This window comes from Apis dorsata, unplaced genomic scaffold (assembly GCF_000469605.1).
Source record: "Apis dorsata unplaced genomic scaffold, Apis dorsata 1.3 scaffold_437, whole genome shotgun sequence".
NCBI lineage: Eukaryota > Metazoa > Arthropoda > Insecta > Hymenoptera > Apidae > Apis > Apis dorsata.
In genome coordinates, this window is record NW_006263687.1 from 115,251 (window position 1) to 127,143 (window position 11,893).

The window sequence follows — 11,893 nt, forward strand, 5'->3', positions numbered from 1 at the left end:
TAAATAATAATTAAGTTCAATGATATCTATTTATCTAATTAAAATAAATAGTGAAATTTACTTATTTATTTATAGAATCATTTCTGAATTATCGATCGATAATAAATAGTATCATATGTTATAATAAACTTAGTAAATATATTCAAATATATTAATAATTATAGACAATAATTATTACAAATGCATATTAAATATAATTTTTTTATCATTGTTGAATTAGTACATGATCAATATATAGTAAGAATAGCAGTTTTTTTAAATCTTAAGTGATCATAAGAAGTTTCTAATTGTTTCCAATTTCAACGAATCATTTGAGAAATTTTAATTTAAAATGATTTTTAATTTAAAAAGATTCTCAAAAGATCTGGAAAATCAATTACAAATGATGATAACTATTTTTTTTCTTTTTTTTTTCTAAGTTATCCAAGCACATATAATAAAACCTGAAAATCGTACGTAAGATCACATCCTTGATATATCCCTGAGGGATTCTCGGATACCACTAGTGATTTTCCATTACACAATCAATAAGAGAATTTATCGACATTGATTTTTTAGAATGATTCGTCTATAAAGACTCTAGAAATACCTTAAAAATGATTATACTTTTGTGAATCTTTCTATTTTATTATACTAAAAAACGAATGATATTCATTGATTCAAATGATAATGAAATATATATCAAAAAATCAATTAGAATCAAAAAAAACGATGTTGTAAAATTTGAATTATTATTCGATACATCAGTGTAATATTTTCTTGTGTGGAATAGAAATTTGTCTGAAATTTTCACCAAGTAGGCCATGGCTTTGTGGCCCGATCCGTAGATTATGACATCAATACAATTTACGTAATCTGGTGGACAGCAAATACCTAAGTTGGGTTAATATTCAAGATGCACTATCGAATCGATTGGCTGACCAGATTATTTACCAAATCATATGTTCTAGATATTGGAATAAATAGATCAAAAAATTTTCTAGATTTTCTAGATTTTTTATTGTTTGGATAACAATGCATATTCTGAAATCTTTTGGAACATAATTATAATCATCCAACTTTCTTACATTTTTTTTAGAAAGATTTATTTAGCGATAACTTAAATACATACCGATATAATTATAATATAGTTTAAGTTATATTTTTATATTATAATATAGTTATGCAGTTATATTTTTGTTAAATTTAAATTATTTTACATTTTATATATATATATATAACAAAAAATCTAAATTGAAATACCTAAGATAATTTTTTTATAATTATAATTTTTAATTTATGTCATGGTTGTATATTTTATATAAACTTTTCTAAATATATAATAATAGTAAATATTATTTAAATCTACTATATTATTTATAATATTCTTTCAACATCTTAAGCACTTTTTTATAAACTAGTTTAGGAGCATCCATAGCCCATAGAAAATCTATATGATTGAACTTCGCATATGGCACTTTATAGATAATTGGTTTCTTTGGTAATTCATTGGTTAACTTTATAACATCCTAAACAAAAAATAGAATACAATATAAAAAATAATTAAATAATAATAATTAAATAATATAAAGAAAATTATGTAAAAATATCTATATTTATTAAAAAATTTTCGAAATATATAAATACCTGAGGACTAGACAACCAATCATTATTACCGTAAAACAATACGATTGGTATTGTTATCTTTGATAAATTATATCTAGGTGGTTCAGGACTATTATAAATTAATAAATTTTTTTCTATACCATAATTATATTGTTGGAAATTTCCAGATTTTATTTCTTGAACAAAATGAACCATAGTCTTAGAAGATGTGCCAGCTGGTTGATAATTCAAAATTTTAGGTACCAGTGTCTACAATAATTTGCATAAATATATTAAAATTATTCTATTATATCTAATACAGATTTTTACATAAATTATTGTACTCACGTAATTAAATTGATTTTCGTCAAATCCAACAAGAATAAACAGTATATTACTACATATCTTTTCCTCCCGAAAATTCATATCACACAAATATTTTGCTAAAAATCTTGTAATAAAACTATTTGGTAAAAATGCTCCATCTCCAAATAAATACATTATTCTCTGAAAATTAACACGAAAATATTCATTACTTTCAATGATAGATATAAAAATAAGAATTTAAATGTTGAAAGAACATTCAAGAAAGTCATTATAATCGCTTATTAATTATTTTTTTTACCTTAAAATCAGATGCAAACGGAGCTAAATATCGTAAAGGAGTTCGTATATGTTTCAAAAAAGCTACTGGAGCAAGGCTATACATTGATTGTATTAATTTTGTTATTTGCGGTCGTTCACTGGCCATCACATAGAAACATGTCGTACCCATTGAAAATCCAATGTATGCTCTTAAAGAATTTTCTTTCAATTTTACAATGTAAGTGATCATCGCCGGTAGATCATAAATACCTGATTCATGCCAACTAAATATGTTATCACAAAAGTAATATTAAAAATTTTAAAATGCTCATTAATTATTTAATTATTTTATATATAAAATATGATTTTTTTTTACATAAAAATAAAATTATTATTCTATACATATTTCTGAAAATTTTTCTAAAATATACTTTTAATTATTTACAATGTATTATTATTTTATATTTTTAATTATCATTAATTTTTATTGTTTATAAATACCTGAAATCCCAAAACGTTAAATTTTCTGGTGATAAAGAAATATGCGCTTTTGAATAAGTATTGCCACGAAAATTTCCAAGCCATACATCGTAACCATTATCAGCTAATGAATAAGCTATAATCGTAAAAATTAGAATGTAAAATAATAATTTATTAAAATTTATAAATATAAAATATATAGCACAAAAAGATTTAATTTTTATTTTTGAATTAATTTTAATTTAAATTTTAATTTAAATTTAATTTTAGAATAGATATTGTTTTATTAAATAAATACATATATATATATATATATATATAATACATATATTGTACCAAGAGAATTTTTTTTGCCAAGTACAATCCAATCCATAGAGCAACCTAATACGCCGTGTTGTAAAAAAATTGTAGGAGATCCAGATTTTCCTACAATTCGGTGCATTGTTAAAATATAACCATCTTCTGTTAAAACTACATGTGCTTCAGCCGGATAACCCTCTTTTCTTATTATTTGCAACTACAATAAAATTATATCATTAATACTTACAATAAAAATTAAATCATTAACAATTAATGTTATTTATCAAAAAAAGAAAACCAGAAAAACAAAATAGTATGATATAATATAATTTTATGTATTAATAATAAAAATAAATAATTTTATTATTAAAATTTTGTTAAGATTATATCCAATTTTTCCATACATTAAAAATATTAATGTGATAAATATATTTCAAATATTTAATTAACATGAATAAACATGTAAATTCACATAGTAATTTAAAAACATAACATGTTTAGCAATTTACAAATATTAAAAAAATTAAAATATATAACAGAACAGAAATTATTACATGTAAATCACTTTGCAGACAACTAATTTTCAATGATAATAATTAAAAAAAATTTATCTTACATTTTTTGATAAATATTTTATTTTCTTTCTTAAATATTCTATTTTATTGGAAATTATTTTTATACACAAAAATGAATTAAAAAATAATTATAATAAAAATTAAAAAATAATTATTGATAAAATTAAAAATAAATATTGCTTATAATCAAAACTATTATATGCATATAAAATTTGATTTCTTACAAATAAAAATAAAAATAATAATTCTACTTACAATGTCGAGGTTTTCATTCGAATCTTCATTTTCACTTTTTTTATAATGATTGAATAATTCAAAGTTAAAGTTGAATGAAATCACGGAATGAAAAATAAATAGCGATAAAAATATTACAATTTGTCTCTTCATTCTAAAAAATTAAACAAACAACAAAATATTAAAAATAATACTATAAAATATAAAAAAAGTTTCATACAATACTTTATTAAAAAAATTTAATAATAAAAATGTATTGATACTTGTTTAAGTTCTTAAATATACGAATAATAATACGTTCCTGTTTTCTGAACGTTTCCTGTTCAACTTTTGTCACTACGAATAAGTTTTGAACGTTGTACATTAGTCATAGTTAAAACTGTGATTTATGTAAAGATCTCACATTCCACTTCAATATTAAAAATTCAATATTAAAAAATATTTACGTTTAATTATAATTTTATTCTTTATAACTTGAATATTTTAATGATGTAAATTTAATACTTTTATATTTATTATAAAATTTAAAAATTTAAATGAAATATAGACCATACTGTAAATATATGTACTATGAATATATATTTTATCTTATAGAAAGAAAGAAAAATTATGATTATTAAAATTGTCATAATATACATATGCGACATACACAACACACACATACACTATCTTTATTTACTATTCTTAATTTTTTTATATTTCTATCACTTAAAATTTTTCAATTATATAATTTTTAACAATATATATATTTTAGAAAAGTTATATATTTAAATATAGTTTTTAATGTGAAGGAAAGCAAAAATCAAATCATTATATTATTTTACACTATTCTATTTTCGAGCGAAGTTTAAAAATACAATTCTCTTACTTAATGATAGATGTATATAAAATATAAAATATCAGGTATTATATTATTATTTTTATTACTTATTATTAACAAATTATGAAAACACTTATTTTATGTAAATAAATATATGTATTTTAGATATATATCATAATTATTTTCGTATTTAAGGTTATATATTTTGTATCAATAATGGTTACCTAAATGTCTTTTACTTCTTTATAAATCGATACATTAATATTAATGTAACAAGAACAAAACAAATAATAATGATAATAAAATATAATAAAATCGAATTAAATATTTCAATGTATATATATTATCTGTTAATAACCTAAAAATTAATATATTGTAGAATTATATTATATATATATATATTATCTACTTTCATCGATATAGGACATTCATTATTATTGAAGTAATTTTTTTAACAGATTTTGTAAACATCATTTGATATCTTAATTAAATATTCTTTTTTAAAAAACTATATAAAAACAAATGTTTAATAAAAAAAATATGTAAAAAATAGGTATGCAATTGAAAATATAAGTGAATATTTATATAAGTATAATTGAATACTTGTAATGTATATATTTCAAACGTTTTGTTAATGATGACAAGTTATTTTATCATAAATTTTTTTTAACTCTTTTTAATAAAAAGAACATCTAACAAGAACTATTGTTTATCAATTGTACTATTAAAAGTGTATTTTACGTTTGAATCAATATTAAATAAAAACCGGATAACCTTAATAGACTATAAATATGTGTCATTCCTTAATATATCATTTTAGAATATCTCTCATCTGTATTTCAGCTTATAATAATGAATGAAACAATATTACCACCTTCGCCAAACTGGTATTTGAGTAATATTTTTACTTGTTCTTTCAATGGCACTGTAGCATGGGGTGCTAGAAATATGATTGTTATTGCTAAAATTAATGAAAATAATAAAACATTACAATATTCTATTATTAAGAATGCTCATAAATCTAAAGTGACATGTCTTGCATTTACTCCTCATTTTGAAGAAGTAAATGCTAATTTAGTAGCTTCTACTGGAGATGATAATGCAATTAAAATATGGAATTTAGAAACATTATCTGTAGCTTATCTTTTAGACACTGTAAGTTTTTATATTAATATTAAATTGATAGTGATATTATATTTAAATTTTTTTTTTAATTTTAGGATAAACAAAGTATACCAGTAGGTGTAGATTGGTCTTATAAAAATCCTTATATTATATATGCAGCAACCTCTGATGGTCATGTATTATCGTGGAATGCTTATTTTGATATTGTTTCTTCAATTTCACTAGGAAAAATGATATGTACTTGTATTTCTTCTTGTCCTCATGATCCACATCTTGTAGCTATTGGCTCAAAATGTGGCTTAGTTTATATCTTTAATTTTCAAGGTAAAGGAAAAATAGATTATAAACTTAGAGGACATGATACTGAAATAGTTAGTTTATCATGGTGTCCCATAGAGAGTAATATTTTAAGTGGAAATCTAAACAAAGATTTATTATTAGCTTCAGGAGGAAAAGACAGGTAATTTAAAGAATTTTATAAAATATTTACAATCACAATTTTAATATATAAACTTTAAATTATAGATCAATTTTCATTTGGAAAGCTGGTGGAGATGGCCGTTATGAAACAACAATTTCATTACCTACAGGTCCTCTTGATTCTCATCAGCATAGAACCAAATTAAATGCTTCTATAGGTAATTGGGTTGTAGTTCGTTGGATAGAACCTAAGCTATTACTTACAAGTTCATTATGGGGTGAATTAATTTCTTGGGATTTATCAACAATGATAAGAGGCAAACCTAATGTGAAAGTAATACATGCGTATCATGTTAGGGGCTTATTTTGTATTGCACATATACCAAATATCCAAAACAATTCAATAGAAAATTGGAGAGTAAAACAGAGGTTTTTACCAAATTTATGATAATATATTATAATTATTATTATGAAATAATCATAAATTTAAATATTCTCAATAAATTACAGACATACAATTTGGACTTTAGCTCAAGATCGAAGAATTATTTGTTGTGGAATAAAAGATAATAATGTTGAAGTGGATTATGATATTTTTACACAATCTGGATATGTATATTGCATTGCTGCTTGTCCATTAGATACTTCACATGTTGCATTTGGAGTTGGAGATGCAATGTTACGATTATGGAATTTATCAGAAGCACATAATACTTCCTTTAATATAACTTTTTTATGGCAAAAAATTAAAGGAAAAATTCGCGCAGTAAGATTTATATTATATTTTGAATAAAATATATTAGAAATGAGATATTTTTAAATAATATTCCTTTGAAAAATTATAAATTGATTGTTTAATAATTATTATATTATACATATTAATTATATTATATAGATATCATGGCATCCTGAAAAAGAAAATTTATTAGCATATGCAACTGAAGAAGGCCGAGTTGGTGTATTTAATATAAATAATAATAAATTACCCACATTGTACAGACAATACCATAGAAATACTATATATACTCTTAGTTGGGGACCAAATCCAGAAAACAAACAATATGTTTTATATTCTTGTGGAGAAGGAGAACTTGTATATTATGATCCAGAAAAACCAAATCAAGGTAATATTTTATATTTACAAATAAATGATTGTAATATTATTGTATTATAGTGAATATAAAATTCTAATTTGTTTAATTAGAACCTAAGTCTGTATTGAAAAAAGAGTGTACAGAATTCTCTTGGAAGCCAGATTTTTCTTGTTTAGCAGTAGGATTTGAAAATGGGTATGTTTTTATATGATGAGTATATAATATATGATATATAAAATTCATAAAAATTCTTTTATTTTCAGAACAATTTCATTTTTTAATAAAGAATTTGAAACATGTGGATGTGCTAAATTTGCTTCAAAAATGGTACATTGTTTAGTTTGGCATCCTGAGAGTACAGCAACAGATTCAACATTTTCTCCATTAAAAAATTATTTGGCTGTTGCTTTTGAATCATGTACTATACTTATTTTTGATTTATCTAATTTTATAGATCATTTTATAAAATTGAAAAATTCTACTAATAATGATAATTTAAAAGAAAAGTGCGATATTTACAAAGTAAATGAAATTGTAGCTACTTTAAATGGACATAGTAAAAATGTTGTTTGCTTAGCATGGAGTCCGTACATAAGTGGACATTTAATATCTGGTAGTTATGATGGAATTGCACAGGTATAAGTTTTTAAATTTCATTTAAATAAAAAGAGAAATAAAATAACAATATAAATATCTATTATGAAAATAAATATTTATATTATATATACATCACTGTTTTTTTAGGTATGGAATATTGAAACACAAGAATTAATAGCTACTTATATGGAACATTGTGGTCCTGTATTGTGTTGTATGTGGAGTCCATTAGATCCTGATTTTATTATAACTGGCTCTGCAGATTTCACAGTACGAATATGGAAAGTTGCTTATAATTTACCACAAAAAAAATTATCTAAAAAAATATTAAGTAAACCTAAAGAAAAAGAAAATAAAACTAATAAAAATATTTCCATTGAAAATAATTTACTAGAAGTAACTAAGGCTACATCAGAATGTTCTATTTCAGATGTTTCTCAAATTGTTCAAAGTATAAAAATAGTATTAATAAAAATAATAAAAATTATATTATTACAGTACAAATAATGAATAATCATCAATAATTTCAGAATCAGAAATAAAAATGAAAACAGAGACAAAAAATAAAAAATTTGAACGATCATATTTTTCAAAGTGCACTAATACAACAAATGAAAAGACATTTTTACTTAATTCTCTTTTAAATATTGTAAGAAAAATAAAAAATGACAGTTTAGATATCGAAGAAATTCAAAAAGATACTTCATATAATATGATACCAGTATTATTTTCTACACAAAAAAATTTTATGTCACACATTAATAATGAAAGTAAGTTATCCATTATTAAAATAAAAAAAATGTTATTATATATATTATATTATATAATATAACTGTCTACTTATATTTGTTTTGTATTCAATCATTATTTAGGATTTATTCATATTGAAAAAAATAAACACAATTTAGTCACAGAAATGGATGTATGGTGTAATAATCTTAAACAAAATTTAGATGAAGCTGCTAAAGAAAAACGTCTTAATGATTTTCTTGTTTCACTTTCAGCTAGTTTGTCTATGAAGTATGTAATTATTTTATCTATTCATTTTATAAAATTTCATTTTAGAATTGTTAAAAAGTAACTAATAGTAATGTATTATAGAACATGGAAAGATATGTGTGAATTGTATGCATATCAATTAATAAGTGAAGGCAATCCTTGTAAAGCAGTATCTTATTTACTTTGTATACATAAAACATATAAAGCCATAGAAGTATTTCAAGATGCAAATTTATATAAAGAAGCATATATTCTTGCAAGATGTAAACTTGAATGTGATGATCCAGTACTAACAGAAATTTTAAAAAATTGGGCAAAATATAGTGTACATACAGGAAATTTTGAACAAGCAGCATATATGTAAGTTATAAGTTATAAGATAATCATATAATGAATAAATAAAATATTATAATTTTTTTTTCAGTTATGCTAAATTAGGAGAATTTTCTGATATAATAAAATATCTTGGACGTCGTAAAGATGCAAGTACTTTAATAACAGCAGCTGAAATTGCTCTTTTATGCAATGATGATGCCTTAAGTAAATCTTTAATTGATCAAGCAATAATTGTAACTTTCACAAATTCAGAATATGACTTAACACGAAATATAATAGCAAAGTTTCCATATCTCAAGGTATAATTATAATATAATATTTATATAATATATTTTATATTTTTATTATTATTTTTTTAAAAAGTAAATAAAAATATTTATTTTTAGTATCAAGAAATACATTTGTTAATTTTGGAAGAACTTGATAAAATAATTAAAAAAAATGTAAGCTTTAATATGATTCAAACGTGGATAGAAGGAAAATCAGATTATGGTTTATTGCAAGCTTTAAAAACAGTTTGTGGAGAATGTAATTCTTATTATACTGATTTATTTAAAAATAGCTTTTGTACTACTTTAGATAATGAGAGAATGGTAAGATTGATTTAAATTTTAATTAATTTTTAAAAACATTGAAAATTAATCATTGTATTTCATAATTTGCAATTTTAGTTATGGTTAGTAGTTGGTCATAACATTGCATTAGCAATAGCCTCAGTTGAAAAAGAACAAAAATTGAAACATATTGTTACTACATTACATACCATTACTCAATTTGAAATATTACATAGAAAAAATTTTGAAAATCAACATAATTTACTAATTGAAATTATAATAAAATTAGATATTAAAGGATTAATGGATAAAACAAGTATTTATACAAAAACTGATTATTCTGTATCAATAAGTTTACGAGCTTATTTATGCTATGCCCTTTTAAATTGGTTTACATGCAATATAGACAAAGAATCTATTAGTAATAATATAAAATTCTATATCAATTTGATTGAAAATTTATTAGAAGATGCAATAAATAAACAAGCAGTAAAACATTGGTCAGTAACAAATGAAATTAATAAATTGGAAACTCAAATAGTTTCTGTAAAATGTAAGTAACAAAAATATTATTTATTTTATATAGTAATAAAAAAATAGAAAAATAAATATTTAACTTTTTTTAGGTAAAACGCAAGAAGAAAGTAAAACTGATCAAGATATAGAATCCCTCATGATTGAATTAAATGAATTAAAAATACAAAAAAAACAAATACTCAATGACTTGGTTCATGTTCCAAATCCTGTTATGGTATATAGCATAGCAAATAACTTATGCAGCAAGTTGCTGGATGAAGATATTAAAAATAAATTTTCGGAAAATATTTCCAAAATGTGGTTAAATGCTATTACATAAATAAATAAATATCTTTTTTTTATATTGTCTTTTGCTAAATATTAATGATAATTAAGAATTTTAATTTATATGACAAATATATTTTTATTATTTGACTAAATTCCAATTTTTTTTATATTACATGTAAAAATAGTAAATACTATTTTTACATTAAATAACTAAATATAATATTTATGAAAATTAATTATAATTATATAAATCATATATAATTAATTATATAAATCATCTTTTTTTTTATTTATTTTTTTTTTATTTAATTTGATATTTTCCAAAAACGAATTTCTCTATCACTTGTTGCACAAACATATGGTAATTTATAATGACAAGTTATTCCACCTATTAATTTAACTTGACCACAAATTATTTCTTGTTCAGTTCTTATATTTGTAACTTTCAATAAATTATCTGGTCTACCTATACTTGCTACAAAATTTTCATAAGCAGGGAAAAATTTTACTATTAAACCTCCTTCAATGTGAAGTGGTTTTGATTCCAATGGTGGACTGAAAAAAAAATTACTATAATTATTAAATATATAATTATTTGTTAACAAATTAGTTAACTTTAAGTAAATTTTTTATTCTATTACCTAGGTTTGGATATATCCCATAAAATTAGTTTTCCAGCTGCTATGGCTGCAACTTTTAATGGATTAGATCCCCAGTCAATAGACATTAAGGGAACTATATCTGTATCCAAAGACATAATTGCTTGTTGACTTCGTACATCATACATATGGATCAATCCATTTTTTTCACCAACAAGAAGTTTGCCAGATTTTTCAAAATGAAAATGTACACTCATTCCAGGAGATGTTAAGTAAAATGTAGATATACATTTTTCATTTTCTTTTACTGCCCAAAGTTTACATGTGTGATCATCAGATACAGAAGCCAATATTTCACCTTCAGTTTCATAACAAATTGAATTTATGTAATCCTTATGTCCTTCCATCTTATTTAAAAAGAAATATAAATATATTTTTTTATAAAAAATAAAAAATTCCATCTTTTTAATCTTTACCTCATATACAGTATTATCATTCATATCACTACTATATAATCTTATTTTAAAATCTGCTCCAGCAACACAAAATATTAAAACTCTTGGTACAACACTCAAGGAGGTTTCTGGACTCCAAGCAATAGCATGTGGTCTAATATCATGACGAAATGTTCTAATAGGTTTATAAGCAATATCTTCTACTGCTTCATCTTCATCCTTATAAAATGATAATTTATTCAAAAATAAATTTTTTTTAAATTTTTTACATAAATATATTATATAAAATATATATATATATATAATATATTTCATAAATATTATTAATATTT

General features: G+C 21.9%; 3 protein-coding genes across 7 annotated transcripts in view; 1 reads left to right on the top strand and 2 right to left on the bottom strand.

The window, feature by feature from the left end:
* Positions 1 to 1,280: 1,280 nt before the first annotated feature.
* On the bottom strand, positions 1,281 to 3,912 carry LOC102680089 (lipase 1-like). Its single transcript, XM_006619775.2, has 7 exons — positions 3,780 to 3,912; positions 2,986 to 3,166; positions 2,671 to 2,785; positions 2,210 to 2,453; positions 1,933 to 2,091; positions 1,627 to 1,854; positions 1,281 to 1,508 (listed from the first exon to the last, which is right to left on the bottom strand). The coding sequence occupies exons 1-7, from the start codon at positions 3,909 to 3,911 to the stop codon at positions 1,353 to 1,355; spliced, it is 1,215 nt and encodes a 404-aa protein (XP_006619838.1). The 5' UTR covers position 3,912; the 3' UTR covers positions 1,281 to 1,352.
* Positions 3,913 to 4,642: 730 nt separating this feature from the next.
* LOC102681038 (gem-associated protein 5-like) lies at positions 4,643 to 10,581 on the top strand. Of its 4 annotated transcripts, none has more exons than XM_031512453.1 (16): positions 4,643 to 4,661; positions 5,422 to 5,733; positions 5,799 to 6,163; positions 6,229 to 6,552; positions 6,634 to 6,889; positions 7,019 to 7,247; positions 7,328 to 7,412; positions 7,481 to 7,853; positions 7,962 to 8,265; positions 8,345 to 8,584; positions 8,687 to 8,834; positions 8,916 to 9,173; positions 9,238 to 9,448; positions 9,536 to 9,742; positions 9,821 to 10,256; positions 10,330 to 10,581. In XM_031512453.1, exons 2-16 carry the CDS (start codon positions 5,431 to 5,433, stop codon positions 10,557 to 10,559), a joined length of 3,969 nt encoding a protein of 1,322 aa, XP_031368313.1. In that variant the 5' UTR covers positions 4,643 to 4,661; positions 5,422 to 5,430; the 3' UTR covers positions 10,560 to 10,581. The 4 variants fall into 4 exon arrangements, with proteins under 4 accessions (XP_031368313.1, XP_031368314.1, XP_006619847.1 ...); XM_031512454.1 differs by lacking the exon at positions 4,643 to 4,661 and adding an exon at positions 5,113 to 5,131; XM_006619784.2 differs by lacking the exon at positions 4,643 to 4,661 and having other exon boundaries at positions 5,276 to 5,733; positions 5,799 to 5,940; positions 6,028 to 6,163.
* Positions 10,582 to 10,801: 220 nt separating this feature from the next.
* Positions 10,802 to 11,893, bottom strand: part of LOC102680809 (nucleoporin Nup37) — a 2,100-nt gene continuing 1,008 nt past the window's right edge. For both annotated transcript variants that reach the window (XM_006619781.2, XM_006619782.2), the window contains exons 3-5: positions 11,583 to 11,780; positions 11,149 to 11,513; positions 10,802 to 11,062 (exon numbers count right to left, since the gene is read on the bottom strand). In XM_006619781.2, the coding sequence (XP_006619844.1) occupies positions 10,813 to 11,062; positions 11,149 to 11,513; positions 11,583 to 11,780 (813 nt within the window). In that variant the 3' untranslated portion in view covers positions 10,802 to 10,812. The remainder of the gene's footprint in view (positions 11,063 to 11,148; positions 11,514 to 11,582; positions 11,781 to 11,893) is intronic.